Source organism: Hylobates moloch, unplaced genomic scaffold (genome assembly GCF_009828535.3).
Source record: "Hylobates moloch isolate HMO894 unplaced genomic scaffold, HMol_V3 SCAFFOLD_2, whole genome shotgun sequence".
In the NCBI taxonomy this organism is placed as follows: domain Eukaryota; kingdom Metazoa; phylum Chordata; class Mammalia; order Primates; family Hylobatidae; genus Hylobates; species Hylobates moloch.
Genome location: NW_026652277.1, coordinates 59,430,706 through 59,457,269, shown reverse-complemented (window position 1 = coordinate 59,457,269; position 26,564 = coordinate 59,430,706). Strand labels below are relative to the sequence as shown.

The 26,564-nt window shown below is 34.7% G+C and overlaps 1 protein-coding gene across 7 annotated transcripts in view; it reads right to left on the bottom strand.

Moving 5' to 3' along the window:
* Window positions 1-26,564, bottom strand: part of ANKRD17 (ankyrin repeat domain 17) — a 181,859-nt gene that overhangs the window by 37,099 nt on the left and 118,196 nt on the right. For 4 of the 7 annotated variants that reach the window (XM_032150326.2, XM_032150370.2, XM_032150355.2 and 1 more), the window contains 9 exons: window positions 22,308-22,456; window positions 12,633-12,744; window positions 12,345-12,490; window positions 9,051-9,193; window positions 8,313-8,526; window positions 7,582-7,757; window positions 6,111-6,273; window positions 3,299-3,394; window positions 1,276-1,392 (listed from right to left, as the gene is read on the bottom strand). In XM_032150326.2, coding sequence (XP_032006217.1) covers window positions 1,276-1,392; window positions 3,299-3,394; window positions 6,111-6,273; window positions 7,582-7,757; window positions 8,313-8,526; window positions 9,051-9,193; window positions 12,345-12,490; window positions 12,633-12,744; window positions 22,308-22,456 — 1,316 coding nt within the window. Of the gene's footprint in view, window positions 1-1,275; window positions 1,393-3,298; window positions 3,395-6,110; window positions 6,274-7,581; window positions 7,758-8,312; window positions 8,533-9,050; window positions 9,194-12,344; window positions 12,491-12,632; window positions 12,745-22,307; window positions 22,457-26,564 lie in introns of all 7 variants that reach the window. The other 3 variants (XM_032150336.2, XM_032150376.2, XM_058433941.1) reach the window with 2 other exon arrangements.

The window sequence follows — 26,564 nt, the reverse complement described above, 5'->3', positions numbered from 1 at the left end:
TAGCCGGGCGTGGTGGCGGGCGCCTGTAGTCCCAGCTACTCGGAGAGGCTGAGGCAGGAGAATGGCATGAACCTGGGAGGCGGAGGTTGCAGTGAGCCGAGATCGCGCCACTGCACTCCAGTGAGTGGAAAAGAGAGAGACTCCGCCTAAAAAAAAAAAAAAAAAAAAGAAAAAAAAGAATGTAGCTAACAAGTCAAAAAACGCATGTGCGTAATTATCACTGCATCTCCTTTATAAATTTAAACAGTACATGTTAAATTTTATAGCATTTTGACCTTTTTAAAAAAATTTTATTTATTTTTTGAGACAGAATCTCACTCTGTTGCCCAGGCTGGAGTGCAGTGGCGTGATCTTGGCTCACTGCAACCTCCGCCTCCCAGGTTCAAGTGATTTCTCCTGCCTCAGCCTCCAGAGTAGATGGGATTACAGGCATGCACCACCACGTCTGGCTAATTTTCGTATTTTTGGTAGAGACAGCGTTTTGCCATCTTGGCCAGGCTGGTCTCAAGCTCCAGACCTCAGGTGATGCGCCCGCCTCGGCCTCCCAAAGTGCTGGGAATACAGGCGTGAGCTACTGCGCCCAGCCACTGACCTTTTTATAAAAGATGAGATATGGCAGTTCCATAATATTCAATGCCAAACCAATTATTTTCCTATGATTACTATTCAATTAAGTTCTAGAGTACAGAATTATAGGGGAAAATGTGGCAGAAAAGGGGAGTGAAGAAGCTATAAGACTGTCCAAACTATATGCTGTTTTGGTGTGTTTTACTCCCCATGGGAATAGATGGGAATGATGTTGTAGTCTGCCTGAAAGAGAAAAGTACAAGAGAAGTCACCCATTTAAAAAGTGTACTCATTTGACATTCCAAGATTTGTATTTCACTAGTTGGTTATGCCTTGGTAGTGCATTTGGCACTTGTGATAAACCTGTTGGCAATAAATTACAAGGTCTAAGATCAAAAAACAACAGATGTGGTTGAGGATTAAGAGATCATTAGCTGAGATAAAACTAAAATCCAGAACTAGAAGCTAAGTTTTCTGACTTCCAGATCAATGCAATTCCTATAACAAAATTTTGTTAGTTACAAAGAAGCTTTTAATGATGTTCAATGTACTCATAATTTTCTCCACGATTTGAGCCAAATGTAGAAAGAAACCATGTATATAATTTAAAGCAAACAAAACAAAACAAAAAAACAACGGATTACAAATCAAAAGAAGAGAAAACAAGATGGAAAAAAGTGGGTAGTTTTCACGTGTAAATATTATTACCTTTTCCAAGTCTAACTCCTCTAACAAAATGCTGGCGTTTTTGTTTGCTTCAGCAGCCTGTCTATCTTTGGCTTGTACTATTGACTCCATACAAAGATGACACTTCTTCAGCATCTCCTATAATGAAAAATTAAGATTTTTCCAGGCTCACAGAACAATTCCCACTTAGAGAAATTCCTAAAAACATGAAGATCTTTAGTAAGGTACTCAAACCTAAGCAATAAAGATCCATGAAAGGGGGAAAAAAGGTGTGCAAATAAAAACATAATTGACATGGTATATTTAGGAATATATACAAATAAAGAATCAAAGAGTAGCTTTTGCTATTCTTCAAAATAATATCCATTTAGCAGGCACTTTAGAAACTAAAATCATTTATCCTCTAATTTAAATATAAGAAATTGGACAGCAAACAGAACTACAATAATTTATGTTGGCTGGTTAACAGGCTAAAGGAAATAGTCAATGTCAACAAAGAAAACAGATGTGAAAATTTTTCAAGAAATGTCCTCAAATATTTAAGCTTTGTTGCTCCAATTTTGTGTACAAGAATCATTTATAAAGGAATCAGATACATGTACTTACATAATTTTCTCAGTGATTTCATTCTCAAGTCACACTTTAGGACAGCAAAACACTACTTCCTTATTTTTATAAAATTTTTATTTAATTTTAGAGATAGGGGCTTGCCATGTTGCCCAGGCTTAAATGCAGTGGCTATTAACAGGCACAATCATAGTACACTGTATTCTTTAACTCCTGGGCTCAAGCAATCCTCTCATCTCAGCCTACCAAGTACATGAGACTAATGCGTACCTGAGACTACAGCTGTGTGCCACTGAACCAGTCTTATTCTTAGTATTATTAAAAATAATTTATTTTTAATCTCCCCCTCTCCCCCTAAAAACCTGTGATATATAAGAATGTTAATTGTCATGGACAAATCTAGAGCTAGGAAAGACAGTGACCTAGCTAGTTTAAATTAAAACTCATAGGGAAAAACTGTTCACTATCATGTAATAGCAACTGTGTAAACGTAATAAGAAGACATTTTTCAGATTTGTTGTCCTCTTTGGTCTTCAGAGGCACGTGTTAGGATCTTATTCAAGTGTAAACTCCAAATCAAAATGTATGTCTCCAGGAGAAGGTCTCAATTCGGATCTCTAATAGGATTCAATTTTATCTTCCATAAAATTTCCTGCAAAATTTGCATTTCCTGCAAAATTCCTAGCCGATTCATTCTAAAACTCAGTTAAAACTAAAAGTTAGTTACCCTAACTTTTACATCACACTCAAGACTTCTTGCTCATGATTAAAAGTAGTATGTTCATCTTACTAAGAAATAAAAATCTATTGGACTCATCACTTTCTCAATATAGGTATCAGTCTGGATAAACACACATATACAGAAGACAGCCCTAATGAATAATAACATGTTGCTTTGAATTACTTAGTGTTCACATAAAAATTAAATTAGCTCAAGAATTTTTTTATTTTTATTTTATTTTTTGAGACAGTCTTGCTTTGATGCCCAGGCTGGAGTACAATGGCACACTCTTGGATCACTGCAACCTCCACCTGCCGGGTTCAAGCGATTTTCGTGCCTCAGCCTTCCAAGTAGCTGGGATTATAGGCACATGCCAACATGCCAGGCTAATTTTTATATTTTTGTAGAGATGGGGTCTCCCCATGTTGCCCAAGCTGGTCTTGAACTCCTGGGCTCATGCAATCCACCTGCCTCGGCCTCCCAAACTGCTGGGATTACAAGGGTGAGCCACTGCACCTGGCCTTAAGTATTATTTTTAAAGATAAGGTAATCCTATAGCAGAGGATGTTTTATTGATTCATTAGGTAAGTAAATAATCTGCAAGAATCTCTTAAATCACATACTTCATTCCCAAATACTAGATAAATGAAAATGGCTACATATTACACTTTACTACTCAAACTAAGAATTTTTCTTAGAATGGAAGATATATTAACCAAATAGAGTCCCTTGCTCATATAGTGAACAACATATTACCTTATCAGTGATGGTTGCTATGTATCTCATACATTCAGAATCTGATGGAAACTGATTGACTTCTTTGACTAAGTAGCGCACCACCTTCACATGACCCTAAAAAATAGATATCAATGTCAGATTGAAAACAGACTCTAACAATTCAGTAAATCTATGCCTGAACTAACTTTAACAGTTAAGACTAGTGCCACAAAGTAAAGACTAAATTGCATATTTACACTATAAATGAAAAAGAGACAGGCTTTGGTTCCAGTGAGTTAAATCCACATTGATCATTTTCATCCTACCCTCCAAAAAAAGTACATAATAATATGAGCTAAAATTCTAAACAACTCTGAATAAAAAAAACAATAATCCCAAAATCAATACAAAGAGTAGGGGATATGTCTGAAGGGTGGTGGTGGGGGGGGGCAGGGGGGATTCTTATTTTTTTCTTTGCTAACTCCCTAAATATGAGAGTCTAGTTTCAATTCTAAGGATTAAAAGAGAAAAATAATAATTTTGTTTTTTCATTCCTTCAGATAAAAAACAAATGTATAATACTGTCCTAGGTAGTGTGAAAGAATATATACTTTCATGAAGAATAAGCTATGATTATTCACTGCAACACAAGTCAGTATCTAAGTTCAAAATCTTTAGACTTGCCCTTTCCTACTTCTTAAGAGCCATTCCCACTTTCTCTAGCCCATACTGTTGCTTTCTGACACAACATCTGAAGTTAGCCAGTCGGGATAAACAGCTGTTAATCTTGAGCATACTTTTTCTATTGCCTCTATCTCTTCCTTTTAGACTGCATGTTTCTAAACTTTTCTCTAAATGAATAGCTCAAATGCCACTTATATCATTCCCTAAGGATCTCTCTAACACTTCTACAGTGTTTAAACTATTTATATGGGACAACTCAAACAGTTACCTAACTTTGGGTATGGATCTTACCTTTCCATATTGCACCCTATATAACATAGTATATGTTATATATACATATACTATGTTGCACCCTATATAATGTAGTACTCTAGCCCACAGTTGCACGTTAAGTACTCAAGAAATAATGGAACGAATACATAAGAGTATAAAAGATAAGCACTGCTCATCTGAAGTCAATAAGTCTATTTGGAAAGATATATGCATGTTAGATACTAGAGTAATAACTAATAAAAATAATAACTCTAATAATTAGAGTAATAACATATAAAAATATGTATTTCTCCAAATGAATGATAGACTGTCAAACTTGTACAACCTCTAGAGATTAGAGATATCAATGTGAACTCAAATAGGATGAAGAGTTGGGTAGAAGGAGAGACTTCAACTATAACTAAAGAATGAGTAACTTTGGAAAAATGAAGAAAGACATGGGCATTCTATGAGATGAGAACAAAGGTGATGTGAGAGACAGGAACAAGGAAAAGACCAAGCAAGAAGATAATTCTCCACGTTAAGGATTCTAATGGGAGACAAAATCTACAAGCACTAAATTGTGGTGGCTGTGAATACCAAACTAAGATTGGATTTCAAATTATTTCAGAGACTGGGGAGACATAGAAAGGTTCTTGAAGAGGTTCTCTAATATAGTAGAGTGGTGAGAAAGATTAACTTGATAATGATATGCTAGCTTGCTTGGAGAAGAGGCAGCTAGCCAGTGAGAAGGAATAAGTTGGATTGCTGAGAAACAAAAATATACAGAGTCAAAAATACAGAGTCAGTGGTAGTCTAGAATATCTAAGGAAGAGGTAGAATAAAGAACAGCATTCAGAGAAAATAATAAGAGAAAAAGGAAGAGATAGCTTACTGCGATTTATTTATTAAAATTTTTCAACATTTTGGCATCTACAGGGAATTTTAGCTACGTATCTCCGAATGACAAAACTCAAAATTATAATCCCTGTAACAGTAATCTGATATTCCCAATAACAAACTAAAGCTGTATTTAAGAGATCAATGGATTATCAAACAAACCATTAAATCAAATTACTTACACACAGCTCTGTGCTACGTACAGAAAGAGAAAGTTTGTTTCACTTTCACAGAATTCCTATTTTTACCTTTAAATGTAATATACTTGAAACTTAGTAGTTTAAAATGCTGGTAGAGGCATTTTCATTATTTAATTCATTTTTTTTCCTAGTAAAGTCAATAATCGAAATGAAAACAAATTTTTTTAGAGACAGGGTCGTACTCTGTCACCCGGGCTGGAGTGCGGTGGTGCAATCTCAGCTCACTGCAACCTCTGCCTCTCAGGCTCAAGCCATCCTCCTATCTCAGCCTCCTGAGTAGCTGGGACTATAAGCACATGTCACCACGCTCGGCTAATTTTTATAATTTTTGTAGAGGCAGGGCTTCGCTATATCTGCCCGCCTTGGCCTCCCAAAGTGCTGAGATTACAGGCATGAGCCACCGTGCCTGGCACAACCCCCCACCAAACTAACCAGCTTAAGTGATATTTTTCTCTGTAGTGGTAATAGAAGAAAACACTCACTAAGAGTAACTAACTGGAGGTACTTACTTAAGTATCTTAACTGGATTTACACTTTGTGAAGATTAAGACTGCAACTAGATTTTGAAAACATTACTTAGAACAGCTTTTTAAAAGTTTACTTAGCTCTGATGTCCAATAAGGTTAAAATTAATGGCTTTTCTGCAAAACCTGTATATATCTACATTTAATGTTGCCATAAGAGTAATTATTTGCATATTATTGCTTTCATCACAGCTGCAAAAGCACAAAATGAGTCTTTAGTGATCACTAAGCCATGTACTTCCTAGTGTAAGTAAAAAAACATCCAGGGAAATGAGGATGAAAGACTTATACCTTTCTAAATGCTGCCATAAGAGGAGTTATCTTGCGGTTATCTGCTGCATCCACATCTGCACCTGCTTGCACCAGTAACTGAACCACATCGAGGTGTCCACCATTTGCTGCTAGCCACAATGGAGTGTTCCCCTTCTTGTTACGTACATCAATATGAGCTCCCCTAAAAACCAATGACACAGATAGCATTGTCTTTTTTTTTTTTTTTTTTTTTAATACAGGGTTTTGCTCTGTCACACGGGCTGGAGTGCAGTGGTGAGATCATGGCTCACTGCAGCCTCCACCTCCAGGGGTCATATGATTCTCCTACCTCAGCCTCCAGAGTAGCTGGGACTACAGGCCCATGCCACCACGCTCAGCTAATTTTTAAATTTCTTGCGGAGATGGAATCTTCCTATGTTACCCAGGCTGGTCTTGAACTCCTGGGCTCAAGCAATCCTCCTGCCTCAACCTTTCAAAGTGCTGAAATTATTGGCATTGTCACCACACCTACCCTAGCATTGTCTTAAATAGAATGAAATGACACAGTAACAAAAATCAACTATCAACATGTGAAAATATTCTGTAAAGATAAAAATTGTTTTCAATATTCAAAGATTTAAATATGTCGTGTTCTCAGAATTATACTACACAAACAATATCCTATGAGGCAACTGTAACTGTTTCAGATTATTTGTATTCATATACAGTTTGACCATCCCTAATCTGAAATCCTATATCTGAAGTCTGAAATGCTCCAGTGAGTATCTCCTTTGAGTGTCACAAGAGGGCTCAAAAAGCTCCATATTTTGGAGCTTTTCCAATTAGGGATACTCAATCTGTTTTTGTAGTTATGTTAAAGATAACATGCAGGTTTAGCATTCATTCAGTGGGCATGATGTAGATGGGAAGACCCATGGTTAATAAGAGTTAACAGCAGTTACTGCCAAATACTACTGCTTAGAATACCATGCAAAGGTCTTTGAGAGTGCATGAAAACAAGTTAAACAGACAAGCATCTTTGGAAAACTAGCAGGCAGCTTCTACATGACTGAAAGTAGAAAGTACCCTGGATCTTGTCTGTTTATCTTAAATAGTCCCATAACCACACCTAAAAGCCTTAATTGCTGTAAAGAACAAGAAAATGAACAATGAAGCCTTAGATCACTGCCAGACTTTTAAGACTTGTGTGTCGGGGATGTAAGTATGTCTGATAACAGATGGATGTTCAAATAGCTTGTTATTATAGACGTTAAAAGTAATATAGACAAGAATGAAAGAAAAACAGTTTTAGGTTACACAGAAACAAATCAGACAATGTAGCATAGCTCTGGAGGGTTGGAAAACAATGGGTAAGTTTGGAGAAAAAAGCACTTGTTTATAAAAGAAGAAATAATCACATTTGATTTTTTAAATAGTTTAATTGCCCAGAGAGAATGATAATCACTAGTAACACTTGTGTTCATATATGAAGGGTATAGTAACAACATACCTGCCAATAAGAAGCTCACAGAATTTGTAATGCCCTTTATCTGCTGCTATGGTTAAAGCTGTATCTCTTGAGGAGGGAACTGGAGGGGCATTAACATCAGCACCTTTATCCAAAAGAACTCGGCCCACCTCCGCATATCCACCAGAGGCAGCTTCCATTAGTGGTGTGAGACCAGTCTAAGTTTAGCGTAAAATTAAAAGTAATGACACATAAGAGACTGGAAAGATCTAAAATTTTAAAGAATAACAACTTGAAGAAGGAATATGATACAGCTGTTACCAAGATTCACAACTAAATTTAATCACTGACCCTTATTAGCTCCTTTGAGTTACAGTCTGATCTATTAAAAGAAAATAATTCTACCTAATCTCAACGGTATTGCAAAAAAAAAAAAAAGAAGAAAGAAAGGAAAAAGAAAAAAAAATCTGTTTAAGATGCAAGCACTTGGCATATAACTGGTACTCAATAAATGTTCCATTCCCTTCCTTTTCAAAACAGTCTCTCTTTTTCAGCTGATAACCCTACTGTCATTGTTGCCTATAAAACTTTATCACTCAGGTATTTTCAAGAGTTAATGTTTGACTGACTTATACAGAATGATTTCTAATTAAATATATACATAGGAGATAAATGTTACTAGAAAGCACTAAAATTATAATCAACATGTTGCTACTATACATCTTAAATATCAAAGCAATAAATTCATGTGTAAATCTCAAACTTTTTCTTACCTTAGCTCTGTGTTCAACATTTGCTTTTCTATCAAGCAGAAGACTAACCACTTCAGTTCTTCCTTGGAAGCAGGCTAAAGTAAGGGCAGTGTTCCGATTGGTTTCTATCTGAGCATTTATGTCAGAGCCCATGTCTAACAAGAGCTTAACAGCAGCTGTATGCCCATTCATAGCTGCTAACATCAGAGGAGAGATGCCCAATTTGCTACCAGTTCTGGGGGTGCAGGTATGGGGAAAACAAATGGGAAAATATATATTTTAAATGACATAGAAAAACTGGAGATGATATATAATTCTAATCTAAGATTATTTTGCAGGATTGTTTAAAATACCCATTTTTCTCAACCCTAGTTAAGTCTCTGAGATATTACCAGGACTCCATTAGAAATATTTCATTAGAATTTTTTTGTATTTCACTCAACATAATGAGTTGGGCTGGAAGGTGATTAATAAGTTATTAGGATAAACTTTCAATCTTAAAGCATGTATTATCTTGCTTAATAAAAGCTTCTAAGATGTTTACATTTAGTATCATAAGAAAAAGTACTCAATATTTTTCAAGCTCTGTATCAAGTTTTAATTACTTAAATAAAGTGCATCTCAAAAATCTCTAATACTTTGAATGCCAAATTTGTAATAAAGGGATTTATTAAATTTGGCACTAAAAAATAGGTGTTCTACAAATATCTATAACAGTCTTACTAAATAAGGGGCTTACAGAAAGGGAATACAACTTGCCTAGAGTTAATCTCAGCTCCTGCATTTAGTAATATTTTGATGATGTTCACATAGCCACCAGAAGCAGCCAGACTTAGAGGTGTGTAATCAGAAACATTCCTGTGCTCTTTATTTGCCCCTCGAGCTAACAATAGCTCCACCACCTGAAAATAAAATAGAAAAAAATATGTTTTCTTATGGAGAGACAAATTACCAAAGTGTGTATTTTTAAATTTCTTTTTCTGGTATACTGTACAACAAAAGAAGGTGAAAGTTCTTCCTTCATGCTTTGCACAAAATCAGCCTCTAATGGTAGCAGGAGGTCTTAGAAGCCAACAAAGAGATACCTTCTCAAGTAAAACCCATGTAGAAATCTACTAAAATGGTATAGTGTGTTCATGAAAGGTCTGGACTGAAAATGTTGCGACATGCTTTGGAAATTAATATTTGTTATTTCACCACAAAGCGGTAAAACAGAGTAATACGGGACAAGATTTTTTCGTATTATACATGTGAATGTATTTAACATATTTTTAAACCTTTCAATCAGTTAAGTATTTTAAAAACATGGAATAAAAGGTCCTATATTTTCACAAAATTATGAAAATTTTCTAAGATAACATTGAAAAACCTTATATACATTCACTACCTAGATTTTAGGTCCCACCTACTGGCAGAATTTCTGGGTGTATGGTTTTGTAAGAAATTGCCAGGCTATTCTTAAAGTGGTTGTACTATGCGCACTCCCTTCAATAGTGCATGAGTTCTAGTAGCATGAGTCTTGGCAACACTTGTTATTGCCAGTCGTCAATTTTAGCCATTCTAGTGGATGTGTAGTTGTATCCCACTGGATCTTAATTGCATTTCCTGAAACCTAAAAATATTTAGCATTTATTTAAGTACTGATTGGCCATTCACAGATCATTGTCCACTATGTCATTTAATGCCTAAACAATCCTTTGACACAATATTCATTTTCATTTTATAAATAAGATATAGAGAAGTCAAGACTGGCTCAAGATCATAGCTCTTACCCCTGCTCTTACTATTAATAATATATCCTAAAATACTAACTGGCAAATAATAAATGTTAATGAACAGTGCTTTATCTTGCATCTCAGCAAAGCTATGTCCAATTTTAGATATCACATTCTTTCCATCACTTTTTGCTTTCAGAACGAGTGACAAGGTTATAAAAACAAGAAAAAATATGGCGTTAGGCTATTTTATAAACAGTACAGTGAAAACTCTCATCAAATTTCTCAAGTTTTCTCAATGCCATTATATTTTCTCAATTCTTTCAGAGAACTCTTCTGCTCCCAAAACATCCAATATACAACAGAAATGTATGATTTTATAGTAAAATGACTTTCCAACATTTTATTATACCTGTTCTATTGACACCAAATTAAAGTAACAAAGTGTTTATAGGCAAAATTGTTACCCTAACATACCTCAACAATTGTTGTAACCTAATCTGTTACATTTTAACAAAAATATGTAATTCATAAAAATTACAGTGCCCTATTGGCTTTAATGTTACTTTTAAATAAAGAAAATAAACTAATTTCTTCTTGACTCAATGTTGAAAAAACCTGTTCTTATATAAAGCAAGTATTTTTTCAAGCTAAATAATGATTGAAAGGCAAAATGATTGAAAGTCAAAATTTTGCTTTAAGGGATTTATGGGGATTTTTACTTTTTCTGGAATAGTAGAAATAATTTATCAAATTAAGTAGTTTATTTTTCACTATCTTAATATTTGGCTTATAATACTTTTAACTTATCTATTGCCCCTACTATGAATTATAGAAGAAAAAAGTGACACAAGTAGAAGAAACAAAACAGTAAGGACAAGCCAGGCTCCTTGTCTCTTGTGTGGAGTATTCTAGTAACAAGTGTATCTAACTATCCATGCATATTAATATCTATTCCAAATATAAGGGAACAAAAATTACGGAAAAAAAATGCCTATATTATCACTGTTAATAGATTTCAGTGCTTTTTAATTTACAAAATGAAGGATTACCAAGCCCTACCTTCCTGCACTTATGTAATTTTATTAGATTTCTCATTCTTTTGTATAGGAATTATTATCTCTTAAAATTGTTTATTTATTAGTTTATTTTAAAAATCTAGTGGGTTTAACTAACTAGAGTTCAATATAACCTTATGTGCTATGACTTGGGCGGAAGTGGGGGAAAAAGCTACTTTAAGATGCTCAAATGGGAGGTAAAAGTTCCCCAGTTTGCTCATCAGAATACCTTTACATATAATATTTCAAGAAGGATACTGACATAAAGGGTGAAATAGTCACGATGGTGAAGGGATTGGAAAAGGTATTCTTAGGCTAACAACCGAAACAAGACTTGTTTCACACAAAGAATAGGTGACTTCGGGAAAAAAAAAGTCTGAAGATAGAAAAGGGTATAAACCTCTTTCTATTTGTTTAAAGAACAAAACTAAGAACTGTAGGGAAACAAAAAAGGCATACTTCAGGCCTGATAAATAGGAAAACCTTATAAAAGAATAGGAGAAAAAAGATTTTAAAGCTAAGACACTGGTCTGAACGACCTAAGGTGCTTTCCAAATCTAAGATTCAATAATTCCTTGATAGAGAAGGGAATCTATGGAGACAACACATCTGGTTTATATCCCCTGTACAAAGGACTGAATTTGAAAAAAAAAAAAAAAAGGGGGGGGGGTTATCTAGCTGATTATAAAATGCCACAAGATACATAAGTGAGTGTAAAGCTATATTTTCTTAAGCCTAGCTAATCTCTATCAGTTGTTCTAGTTTCCTTAAAAAAAACAAAAGGTCAAATAATCTTACCATCTTATCTGAGAACCTTTCCTCCAGAGTTGAGACAGGGTGGGGAAAAATCAAAGCAAGACAAGAGTTCTCAAAACTCATAAAAATGGAATATTCTTAATTCCCCACTAATCTTACAGACAGCAACAGAGACTGGGATTAAGTACCTTCTATGCCATGTACTATAGGGCAGGCAAAGATGAGTGAATATAGGCCCTGTACATTAGGAACTTACTGATTTGACTTGGAATAGTCTTTCTCCTACCCTAAACGCATGGCATTACTACTTTTAAATGAGCAGGATTCTAAACAATGTGTGATTTTTCTGGCAAGATAGCTTATGCTAACAATGATACTCATCTTTTTGTTAGTAGATAATAGTTTCAGTTATTGTGATAAATCTAAATGTCAAAGCATTGTTCTGATAGAAAAAATAATGTAAGTGAAAGTACACATTTGCTAAACACAGAAAGGAAAACAATTACACTAAGGGGAAACATTACCTCCTGTCTTCCCCCAGAACAAGCCAAGGAGAGTGGTGTGTCCTTGGTTCTTTCAGACTGGGCTTCAATGTCTGCACCATTGTCCAGCAATATTTCCACAACACCAACATGACCAGCTGTGGCAGCCAAGATGAGTGGAGTAAAACCTGGAGAAAAATAATGATCTTCTCACTACATGCTAAGGCAAAAGAACAAAATATCTAACCTTCAAAATAGGACTAAGAAATAATGTTCCTAAATAAATTTTTTGACCAGTATTCCAAAAAATAAAACAAAAGCAGGCCCTACCTTTCTTGTCTCGGTGCTCTATACTAGCTCCTCTCTCTAGAAGTGTTTGTACCAGTTCCTCGTGGCCACCAGCACAGGCAAGTGTTAGCGCCGTGTCATGATTACTCTCAGTCTATAAGAAATTATTTTTTGATTAGTTTATTAAATAACTTAAGATGTTAATATCAAATACATAATATGCAAACATACCAAATACACACAAATACACATGTACCACTCTACAATATCAAGCATTTGAAAAGCAAGGTTTACGGACGGGTGTGGTGGCTCATGCCTGTAATCCCAGCACTTTGAGAGGCCGAGGCGGGCAGATCATGAGGTCAAGAGATTGAGACCATCCTGGCCAACACGGTGAAACCCCATCTTGACTAAAAATGTAAAAATTAGCCGGGTGTGGTGGTGTGTGCCTGTAGTCCCAGCTTCTTCGGAGGCTGAGGCAGAAGAATCGCTTGAACCTGGGAGGCAGAGGTTACAGTGAACCAAGATCACGCCACTGCACTCCAGCCTGGGTGACAAAGCGAGACTCTGTCTCAAAAAAAAAAGGAAAGAAAAGAAAAGCAAGGTTTACTTGTTTCCATATTAGTAGCCAACTTGTGAGTTTTCTAAAAAGGCTACAAGCATCAAGAAAAATAAAGTACGACTTTCAATCACGTGATTGAAAGAAATACTGTGGATTAACTTTTGCTTTCAGCCATTAATGGAGAAACTTAGATCAGATTTATTTTCCTATTTCAAATAACTAAAAAAGAAAAAAAACCTCTTTGAAACGATGGTGTTTAGACAGGCAGTGCAGAACAGTGATCTCTGAAGACAGAAATGATTAGCCCAACTTACTGCCTGGAGGGTTTCCAGGCTATAGTGCAAGGAGCAAGTATCCAAACAGAGCCTGGCAGTCTCCCCAACTTGAGAAGACAGAATTTACAGAGATCAAGGTGGCTAGAATTCATGGAGCAGATTACTGAAGAGCAGAGTACTGCAGAAAGGGTACTCTGGAGATGTGCAGAGGATTCCCCTCAAATCTTCAGCTGAGTTTTGATCAGTCCATGTGCATGAGGAAATTATCCGAGGCCAGGAAAGGACCACCAGAGAGAGTCAGGCTGAATAATACCCAGGGCTCACACGGGGCCAGGGATAGTTTGGTTCCCACCAGCCAGAGTAGAAAGACCTCAAAACACACAGGATGTCAAGTAGAATCCTCAGTAGTAGGGCCAAATTAGCAGTTGTGGACCCACCTAACAAACTGAAAAGTAGGCCTTGAAATTAAAAAAAAATTCTTTCCAAGTAACTTAGCTGTATTTGAGAACAAAGCCCCAAAATACTTAAAGGAACCAAACATCCAAAATATACTGTGTATTTTCAAAAACAAAGACTATTATAATGAGGCATGACACTATCTACATATGGTTTGCTTCTGCCTTCGGCTAATGATAATGACCAACATTAGATTTACCAGTGTTCATACTCTGTTATAGTTTCAATGCTAACCTAGCGAACTATCTAATTTCTCATACTTTTATTTTTTATTTTATTTTATATTTTTGAGGTGGAGTCTCGCTGTCACCCAGGCTGGAGTGCAGTGGCATGATCTTGGCTGTCTGCAATCTCCGCCTCCTGGGTTCATGCAACTCTCCCTGCCTCAGCTTCCTGAGTAGCTGGGTTTACAGGCCTCTGCCACCACGCCCAGCTAGATACCTTCAGTACTCTACAAGCAACATGTGACTATTAGCATTTGAAATAGGGTTAGTGTAACAGAGGAACTGAATTTTAAATTGTATTTAACTTTAATTTAAATGTAATAACTGATACTCAATTTGGTTATTGGAAAACTTAGGATGTCTCAAACAATTTGAGTAAATGAATCTACTTTTTGACTGCACATTTAATCAAATCTAGATACAAATTGAGTATTTCCAATGAAATCCAAATTCAGATATACTTTAAGTAGGGTGACAAATCTGAGACTGAGGGGGTTTCTGGGATGAGGGACTTTTGGTGCTAAAACAGGAAAGTCCCAGGAAAACCAAAATGATTTGATCACTCCAGCTGTAAGTCTAACATGCCCACCAAGTTTTGAAGACTTTTAGTATGAAATAAAAATGTAAATTATGTCAGCAATTGTGGTGTATTGATTACATGACATGTTAAAACAATATTTGGATACATTAAATTAAATAAAATATATTTTAAAATTCATCCCATTTGTTTCTTTTCACATTTTTTAATGGCACTACTAGAGAATTTAAAATTACAAACGTGTCTCATCTTATTTTTCAACTGGACAGTGTTGCTCTAAGCATTTCCCTCACTTTCACATACGTATCTCTATTATAGTACTTATCACCAATCTGCCTTTTATGTTTATCACCCACAGAGACTATAAATTCCTGGGAGGTAAGGAACATGTCTTGTCCATGTTTGTATTTTCTACCTGTAAGTGATATATTACTTAGGAAATAATAAATGATAGTTAAGTAAAATGAATGGCAATAGCTGCAAAAGGTCATAGATTCAAAAACTGTTACTAATAAACATAATAAGCAAGGGACTATATATGTAGCATTGATTACATTTACACATTGTATTTGTAGAATGTACATAATAATTATAAAAAGGAAAAGCATATTCTCCCAGAATGTAAATAACTCTAAAGACCAAACTCCATGATAAGAAATGAAAAACAAAAGACAAAAGGCAAAATCAGTAAGAGTTAAGAAAAAAGAAAAAGCCTACTAGTCAGTGATGAAGAGGGAGACCGCAAAAGCTGCTCTGCAGAAGAGGCTGGCAGAGAGCAGAGCTACTGACTGCAGAGATCAGGGATGGCCACAAGGGAGAGATGCACCAACTACAACAATGGAGAAGGACATGAAACTTAAATGAGTGACAGCTCTGACTGTGTTATAGTATTTGATCTTCATTTCAGGTTTATAGGAAGAAATTATATCTGATTTCAGAGAAAAGGAGATAAAGGCTCTGATAAATAACTTCCCGATGACCACATAAGCTAACAACTGGTAGAGATGTGCTTTAAAAAACCCAAGAAGATCTTGATAACAAAATCCTGCTCTCCCCACTATATCACAGAGGGTAAGGCAAAGCAGATTGTGCTGAATATAATGTTAAGTGTATATGTCTTAGGTCCACTCTACGTTGGTGCATATGCAATCAGCAGAAGAATCAATTTTATGATGAAGTTTATAAGGCTTCTAAAATTCTTCCAGGGTTTAAAGAGTAATTTAGGAAAGCTCAAATAGAAAATGAAGAGATGTACATAAAATTTGTAAAAGATAAGCACAGAAAATTTTAGTGGATCAGTAAAATGTTTTTTCCAATATTATAAAACATAAATTCAACAGACATTTATTAAGCACCTTTTATATTCAAAGCACTCTACTAAGTGCTCTAGGGTTGACAAAGATAATACAGGACTCAAAGGAGCTTACTGATTACAGGGCAAATTCAGGTTCAAACTAGGAGACAAGCATAATAATATATTATGAGATTTCAAGAAACAAACATTTAAAGCTAAGAAAGCAGCTTTAAATTCCTTGTGGAAATGAAGTTAAAAGTGGGCAACTCCATTGTATTTCTGCATTAACAGAAACTAAACCAACTAACATGACAATCTTTTAAGATAATAATGAAAAAATTTAAAAAGCCTGAAGTGAGGCTTCCATCCTCCTAAAAACACCTACACAATCCCAAAATGGTAAGAAATATCACTCTGTTTCTCAATACATCAATAAACAAATGAACTGAAATAGAAATTTGGGTTAATATTAATAATGACAAAGTAAAGAAAAAAACAGGTGTTTCAAATACTGCTGATCATGGAAATAATTATAACACAGCTGACTATTTTGTAGAAGGCAAAGTACCAATTAAAGGAAGAATCCTTAGACTCAAACTATATTGCACAAAGTTACATTAGTCAAGAAGTTATATTCCTTGTCACACATCTAAGAGAAAGTCCAGAACCTGAAAAAGGAGATAGATGTCCAGAGCTTTAAGAGCTCATTTAGGTTTATATTCTAAAGAAAATTTCAGTTAGCCCATGATGCCATAATATATACACCATTCTACACCATTAATAGAGGTTGTTATGATGAATTCTGGCTTATAAAACATGATAAAAAATATATGTAATGTAAAAATATTCTGTAAGTTATCAACATGACTATTCAATTTTATAATGGTGGTATAGAATGAAAAACAAGAAATAGTAACACAGATGGCAATACTGAAGGAAAGACAACTTTTAATGAGCTGAAATTCAGGTGAAAAAGCACTGAACTGTGTGAAGTGTCTTTAAAAAAGGAAATATGCTGGGTACAATGGCTCATGCCTGTAATCCCAACACTTTGGGAGGCTGAGGCAGGAGGATCACTTGAGGCCAGAAGTTTGAGAACAGCTGGGCAACACGGCAAGACCCCATCTCTATAAAAAATTAGCCAGAAGTGGTGTGCAATGCCTGTACTCCTAGCTACTCATGAGTTTGGGACAGCAGGATCGTTTGAGCCCAGGAGTTCATGGCTGCAGCAAGCTGTGATGGTGCCACTGCACTCCAACCTGGGTGACAGAGTGAGACCCTGTCTCAACAACAACAACAACAACAACAACAACAAAGTACATCTATTAATTACTCTTTTTTTTTTTTTTTTTTTTAGAGAAAGAGTCTCACTCTTTTGCCAAGGCTAGAGTGCAGTGGCTCACTTAGCTCACTGCAAGCTCCGTCTCCCAGGTTCACGCCATTCTCCTGCCTCAGCCTCCCGAGTAGCTGGGACTACAGGCGCCTGCCACCACACCCGGCTAATTTTTTTTGTATTTTTAATAGAGACAAGGTTTCACAGTGTTAGCCAGGATGGTCTCCAACTCCTGACCTCATGATCCCCCGGCCTCAGCCTCCCAAAGTGCTGGGATTACAGGCACGAGCCACCATGCCCTGCCTATTAATTACTCTTAACATAATTAAATTACCTTGAAAACTACTAGGACTTAAAAAGCTGAACTTTTTTTTAGACTTCCACAACCTTCGAAATCCTTAATGTCTCATTCTCTAACCCAGTCAGGTTATATGTAAGCTTAAAAAGTGGGATAGCACTTCAAGGTATTCAATAAATGAGAATAATCAGTAAAATAAATAACCTATTAAAACAAGTTCACATGAACAAGTAGAATGCATGTATTTTAAAGCAGAATGCTTTAATGGTAGCATATTATATATATCACTGTTAATTAATTTTTGCTGGCCTCTTTAATTTCTCATGTTAAATCACTGTGATTAAACTGTTCTTTATATTGCAAAACCAATAAGAATAGAGAAAAATATTCAAATAATACTTATACCATTAAAGGTAAAATATAATTTTACATACTTAACAATTTCAGTCTTGATATGTCACAAGTGAAATTTGATGTCTACCCTTCTTTAAAATAATGAATACATGTTAATTATTAAAAAGTGAAAGAAAGCAAAATTCTATAAACATCTACTTTTTTTTTTTTTTTCAGTTTTGAAATGTACTAGAATAAGGTACTCCAAGTTCAAGAAAAGACTTCAGAGGCTTGAGAATAAAAACAACAAGCAGTTTAGGAATATAGGGAGGACATGTGACATAAAAGAGGCTGGAACAAGTTTTTATAGCCCAAGAACAAAACAACTGATTCTTTCTCATTGGTAGTGGCTCCTAGAATCGATCATATTTTACACAATAAAATACAAAAAATATTTAATTAACTCGTGGTATTCAGTTCTAACCTTCAAGTCAGAATTATTGTTCCACATAAAGCCTGTGGTTTTAAAAAATCTCTACATAATTCCTAATTTCTGTATGTACAGAACCCACAAATAAGTTTCGTTATACCAAACTTAAGCAAAATAAACTCAACTTAAACTCAAGCAAAATAAACACAAAGGTCAGAGCTATGCTATCAAAAGATATAATAAAAATAGTCCCAAATAATTCCTTCAAGCTATTATTTATTGGTTTTCTAAAACAGATTTTGATAGCAGCAAAGTATGTGGTATTCACTTTAAAAGTTTTGAAAATACCTAGACAAATTCAATTCAGTAAAACTGGAGAGTTGGAAAGTCTATGGCACACCCTTGGCAAGTGAGTTCTAGTTGTGTAGCAGAGAGTTGAAGCCCCTTATGGAGAATGCAAACTCTTCAGCATTTGTCAAGGATCAGAAATAAAACATATGATTCCTGCTAATCCTTGTTAAAAATATTAGCTCCTGTCTAAAATGTTGAACTAAAGCAGTTAAAGGTCTGACCATTTTCCAGAATCATTAGCATTTTAAAAGGAGTTATACTTTGAGGCTTTAAAAGATTAACATTTCCTTTGTTCTTCCTTACATTTTGATGTTAAGTATGCAAAGATGAAAGACAAATGATCTCTAGGCAGTGGACACGTTTCTGTGATCCCACTTACCAGGCTAATACAATATAATTCAAATTCAAGGTTAACACATTTAAGTTAAAAATAAAAAACAACGTAAAGTACTGTAGTGGTTAATAAAAGAAAAGAGTCTAGAGCCAGAGTGTCTGAGTTCAAAAGCAGGCTCCACCACTAATTAGCTGTTGGGCAAGGTAGTTAATATCTTATGTCTTACATTCCTCAAATGGAAAATGTAATAATAATAGTACCTACTTCATGGGATTGTTACAAAGATTAAGTTAAAGAAGTTAATATCTGCAAGGTGTTAAGCCTGTATGTTAGGGTTTGTTACATAAACAGATGAAAGATCTAAGTATTAAAGAATGTTTAATCTTTCAGAATAGCAATCTTGGTATTAATTTCTTCATTATATTATTTGTCACAGTACAGTATTATCACACATAATCAAAGTACTCACTCTGTAAGAGCCCACAGAATTTCATTTTCTTAGCAAAACAAAAACTTTAAAACAAAAACTTTGAGTTTTTGTTTGATTGAGTAAAAAACCATCTTCATTTTTAATCACTTAAATTACCTGCTTGATATAAAAACTAGTTTTGTTTTTTTTTTTGGAGACAGAGTTTCACTCGTCACCCAGGCTGGAGTGCAGTGGTATGATCTAGGCTCACTGCAACCTCTGCCTTCTGGGTTCAAGTGCTTCTCCTGCCTCAACCTCCCGAACAGGTGGGATTACAGGTGTGTGTCACCATGCCCAGCTAATTTTTGTATTTTTAGTAGAGACAGGATTTCATCATGTTGGCCAGGCTGGTCTCGAACTCCTAACCTCAGGTGATCCACCCACCTCAGCCTCCCAGAGCGCCGGCATTACAGGCGTGACCACACCTGGTCAAAAACCAGTAAATTTTAAAAACATCAAAAATTAAAGGAGAAAAATGGTGAACAATTATTTTTGCACAGTATTTTTTTCCAAGGTTGGAACTTTTTCATCTCTAACTAAACACATAGGGTAAAACTCCACAGAGAGTAGTTTAACTCAGGTCTGGCTAACCCAACAAATGACAAATCTTGATGTAGAGATCAGATAAAAAAAAGTAAATTTTTAAGGAGTCATAGTCAAATCTTTCTATAAAAGCATGTCTACTATGTTTAAAATGTAAGTTTAAAAATAATTTTAAAGAATTACATGTAACTTCTCAGAACTAATTTATAATATAATGATAGTTGGTGAGTGGTACAGCCCAGAAAAATCATTTCACCATCACTAAAATAATTTCATATTCAGTAAAATCAATGACTGGACAAACTTTTCTGTGCCTGTTTAAAAACATTTTTATAAAGAAGTCTTTTTACATTTTGGTGAAGTACTTATTTTTGCTAATGGATCAATTCTTGGGCCCACAAAAATCAGAAAACTACTTCTTGCTAAACATAATAGCCTCGGCTGTGTGCGGCGGCTCATGCCTGTAATCCCAGCACTTTGGGTGGCTAATGCAGGCAGATCACCTGAGATCAAGGAGTTTGAAATCAGCCTGGCCAACATGGCAAAACCCCATCTCTACTAAAAATACAAAAAAATTGGCCAGGCATGGTGGTGGGCGCCTGTAATCCCAGCTACTCAGGAGGCTGAGGCAGGAGAATTGCTTGAACCTGGGAGGCGGAGGCTACAGTTAGCCAAGGTTGCCACTGCACTCCAGCCTGGGTGACAGAGCAAGACTCCGTCTCAAAATAAAAAAAAAATAAAAAGCCTCAAAGCAAAAAAGACTGGGGAAAAATAATGCAAATTCAATGCCAAGTTCAAACCAATTCTACAATGCTATCAATATTAAATGTAAATAAATATGGCTCATCAAATGAATGTCTCGTATTTTTTTTTAAAAGGCTATGTAGATGGTGGTTAAGAGTGTTTTTGGGGTGTGGTGGCACACCTGTAATTTCAGCTACTCAGGAGGCTGAGACAGGAGTTTGAGACCAGCTTGGGCAGCATGGCAACCCGTTACAAAAGAAAAAAGAATGGTGTCTTTGAAGTCATGCTGAATGATTCCCAGCCCCGCCGCTTCTTAGCCTAAATGAAGTGACTAAACAAAATGCTTAACCTCTCTCTTAGCTACAGTGTCTTCTTCAGGGAGATGGGTTTTAAGAGTAGCTACATCATGTATGTGGTCTGAGGATTAGATGAGATAATTCCTTAAAAATAGTCCCTGGCAATTTTAAGTACTCAACAACAACAAAAGTCAGTACATAAAAAACAACAGACATTTGGGCAACAAGTAAGAACAGAAATAAAATTCCTTTTTCATAGTGTTACTGAGAAACATTTTAATAAAAAGGAAACTTTATTTTTAATAGGTTAAGAGTACATGCCCTTAATGGTCCATCCAACACAAACACACACACACTCACTCTTCTCTCTCTCTTTCTCCCCACGTTACCCCTGCTAAAATTCAGGCTTTATTATAAAGAAATAATCATACATAAAATTAAAAGTTTTATAATATACACACCCCAGGTACCATCAAAATACAAAAACTAAGTAAACTGCAAACATTTCTTAGTCCTGATGGCCATGTACTCTTGACCTTATTCAGCAGTCTTCTAAACTAGACCTCTTAAATTTCTTCAGGATAAAACACACAGTATTCTCTCCAATCTCACCTTGCCCTGAGATTTCACGGTCAACTACTTTTTAATAAAAAATTATGCTTAATAGCTCTCAAGCTTTCTAAAGCTTAACTTAAACAGTGTGTTCCCCCCACTCCATATTATTTCTTCAAAAAGTTCCTGGAATCCCGTACAGCTAAATTTTACAAATACAGACACAGACTCACCATATATTTCAATCAGTAAGATGAGAATTTTCAAAGATGATATATGATATCAATCATGTGCATGGCATACAAAAATATAAATCTTATGTTAGAACCTTTTTTCTTTTACATGCAATCCATTATATATTTCAAACCATATCTTCTATTAATTTATTATTAGAAGAAGATATGCACTAATCTTAAATAAATTATTTCTTTTATATCCTCTTGTAAACTAAAGTTAAAAAAAGGTTACTTGATGACCTTGGAAACCAGACCATCACATAATTATCACTAATAGTCTATATTTAGCATTTTATTTTTCAAATGTGAACTTTAATTAATTTAAAACTGGCTCAAGACTTTGCCTAGAGACAAAGCAGTCTTTCATGGTTTAAATCTCTGAAAGTTAATGTTTTTAATTATGGCATAATTCCAATGAAAAAACCATCTCTCTTAAGTTTGGGACTTACCTGTGCATCAATATCAATGGCAGGGTAGATAGGAAGCATGGCTGAAGGAGAGATGATAGGACTTGGAGTTGGAGTCTGAGGTTGGGAAATGGATGCAGCAATACTGTGGGTAGGAGTGTTTGACATTGCAGATGCTCTTCCACTGACTGCTGTTGAACAAAATAACTGCACTTAATAAGGATGAAACATTGTTAAGTAATAGTAAGACATATTCACTCAAAAATATTTAAAGACTTCTTAAAACAATATGTCTACAGGAAGACTACTATAGCACTAACAACTAATTTTCCTGGTTATTATTCACTGATGACAGTGTAAAATTGTAATGTATACTGAGTAACTCATTTTCTAAATAATAATCCAACTGAAAAACAAATTCCCCTGTTACAAGTAGTCGTAAAACCTTAATTCAAAATAACCCTGAAAACAAAAATGTTTATATATTAAATATAAATGTTTATATATTAAATATATATGCAAATGGAAACTTGTCCATTATATCTTAATTAGAAAAGGGATTAAAGGTAAAATAGTCAAGGGGGAATATGTGGTTTTTACATGCCAATTTCACACCTTATATTCTAGGACTAGTAAAATTAATATCACTGTTGGGGAGGGAAAAATCTCACTACGCAATCATTTAAAACACTGCCATACTGTTTTACTAACTGCAGACTGGGATATAGTAATATTCTGCATTGTAGCCCTCTGGATGACAGCATATTCAAATATAAAAATTTGTCCTCACACAGAAGTGTAGTTGCTCATGTGAAGAATTATTCTGAGGGAGCTAAAATGCTCACCAATGAATCCAGCAATCACACTGACTTAAGGACAAAATTAAAAGATTAGGGTAGAAATAAATGTATGCACACAAACATTCTTCAAATATGGATTACTATTATTCTAAGTATGATGTTGCTGTGATACTATTTTCACCAAAATATGCAACTTAAGAAAAGGCTATTCTGATCAGTACTTGAGGTGGGAGGACTCCAAATATGCTGGCATAGGATATACTGTAGATTCAGCTGAGGGTACTTTATTCTCTCATTGCCTTATTTCTGGAGTTGATAGGTGAACATCATCTCCCCCAACCCCATTAAAAATGCTATAGTATTAAAGTATGGGCATTTATCTCTGGTCAACAGTACTGTGGATGTGTATTACCAAAGTAGTTATCAACTACATCAGACAGAAAACAATCATGATTCACAACTAGATCTGAAACCAGGCAAAAGAGATTATGATCCTGTCAAGAATAAAACTGAAATTGATCTTATTATAACAATTATAAACATAATTATGAATTAAGAAATCTATTTTACATGAAATCCTTAGTTCAGGCACAAACATACACTATACATTATAGCAACACACATTCTATAATTATACATTTTTAAGTCCACTTAAAAGCCAAAGGAAAAACGAAGGAGAAAACAAAACAAAACAAAACAAAACACTGTTTGAATCCTTAGGGATATAGACCAATAGAAAAGGGCATATACTAATATATTAAATTGATCATCTAGTGATCTGGATATTGTTACTCCATATTGATAGTTTTGTATGTTAAGAAAAGATCAAGATAATTTAAATGCACATATTGTTGATATAAATTTCAAACATATAAAATCTAGAGCTCTTAAAATTGATTCCATATCTCCTTTGATTGGATTTTCACAACAAAAATGCTAAATACAAAAAGTAGCTTAAACAGGATGAACACCAGTCTGTCCGAATCACTAAATTTTATTTCATAATACTAAACAAGTTAAAAAAAAATCCAAGTTTTATTGTTAAATACTAAATTATAATTTACATTTCAACTGGAATATTTTCTTTTAAAGAACCTACCAAAATTACAAAGATTTTTTTTTTTTTAAGTCAAATTGGTTGTTCTTATCACCTCATCTAAAAGGAGATAGGAAAAATCAATTATCTCATCATTTCCTTCGGGGTACCTATGAAACTGGTTTACTAAAATTAAGTAACTGTCAATCACACATCCATTCTCTACAACTAAAAGTAACAAATGTAAAATATGTAGGTACCTGAAGGAACTCTGGTAAAAATCTTTACATGTGGGGCTTCATTTTAGGCTTAGATTTATAGAGGGAGAACCACACGTCAGAAAAGTTTCAATGTCAGCATAGAAAAAAGGGAACTTGAGATGATAGCAAAGCAAGATGTTGAGACAGGTTAAACAGGGAGCTGATTCTGGTTTGGCAAGTGTGAAGAACAGGAAAGACAGACGATTTTGGTCAGCAAATTTTATGGTAGGAGTCTAATAAATGAAGACTAAGAAATAAAGAGCAGGGACTGCGCTAGGGGGAGGGAAAGAAGACGATGAGACTAATGGGGCTGTAATACACTTTAAACCCCTAAGAAAGAAGTGGAAATCTTCATTAAGCAACTGAAAGGATACATCCTACCATAGAAATTTAAGATTGAGGCTGCAAAAGTCAGTGCATGAGTATATGTGTATGTGTGTGAATGTGCACATGCCTGTTGTCAGGGATGAGTTGCAGGTAAGTAACCAAATGTTTTTAATCCTACTCTTCCTCCTTCTGGCTATGTTTCTCTCCCCATAGAAATGAGCATAATAAAAAAGTAAAATATTTTTGTATTATGACAAGCATTTGTCATATTTCCTAAAGTTATATGCACTTAAAAATTTTTTATACAGAACACTGAGAACACACATAATAAAATTTTGTTTCATGTATGAATCAAAAGAAAAGATACTTTACAAACTTCTGATAATTCTGATCAGCATACAAAACTGCACAACTAGCAAATCATTGTTGACAACTATGCATGCCCAAGCACATCAGGTAAACTCTGATATTATATAAAAAAAATTTTTTTAAGCAACCATTACTATGTAATGCCTATTCTTCATTCAAGTGGATACGTAATATTTAACTCTATACATCCTTTAGTAGTTTCACATGATAGAGCACTATTACGACCTGAATTCATATGGACATAGTATCAAATTTAGGGTTAATGGTTACTGTGCTCCAACTTTCACAGGATATTTAATAATTTTAAAATTTTACTCTCAATTATTATAATCAGCTAGTCGTGATTAGTAGTGACTTTCAAATCTATAGAAAAATTTTGCACTCATCAATAAGAGTCATACAATTCTTACTAGTAATTGTTACTAGCATTTTTCCAATGTGGTTATTTAACCCTTAAGACTAGCAGAAATTTTCATTCCACATGTTATAACTACTGAGGTGCTATTAAAGGAGGACTAGCAAACTTTACAGATATTTTTAAGTATAAAATCTATCTCAGCTGGTTTCTTAGTGTTTGAACGTTACCTAAATATCTAAACACTATACAGTTTAGTTTTCTATTATCCATTTAAAAGATGAAACTTAAAAAAAATATAAGCTCATCATATTTAATGCTACTCAAACAGTTTTTAAATTAGAAAAAGTCAATCATCCTCTAAGCACAGATGAATGAATAAAAAAGGGGAAGAGATCAGATGGAAGTCACCAAAATTCCACTGTTTATTCCTTCCAATTTTCTGTTTTCCTTCCTTTTCAAATTTTCTTTTTTTAATGAAGCAAATTATCCTTCTCAGTATAGCATTCTTATGGCTCACAACCCTATAAAACCTCATCCCATTACTTTGTTACAAAACACAAAAAATAAGTACCAAAAACTAGAAGCATTAAAACAATCTTCTAAAATATATCTTCTTGTCAATGAAATTAGTTATAATGGAATAAAATTTATCTGGCTACACATCTAAAAATATATCATCTATGATACTTTCAGGGGGGCCACACCTTCTCATGATACAGTTAGAAAGAGACTACACATTAACATTCACAGGGGACAAAATCACTTACATACAGTATAATTAAACCCTATTTGGTTTTGAACTTTATTAATTTTGTAAAAGTGTTTTTTTTTTTTTTAAATATCCATCAGGTTTGAAGTCTGATCCATTAGGATATAAAGCATTTCTGTTCATAAATAAGCTTCCTGATGTGTCCTACTAGTTTTGCACTTCAACTTCTATCAATTTCCCAGTTTATTGGTGTGAATACAGAAGCAAAATGCCAAAATTCAATCTCAGTATTCTGAACTTAAAGGAAAAAAATGAAAACAAAAACAAAAATCAAACATCAACCCCACTACTGAAAAACCTAGATTCTCAAGTTACCAAGCTAAGCCAGAAAGCTTCAGTCATTTGTATTGAATGAGCTAATCTTTCATTTGACCTGTATC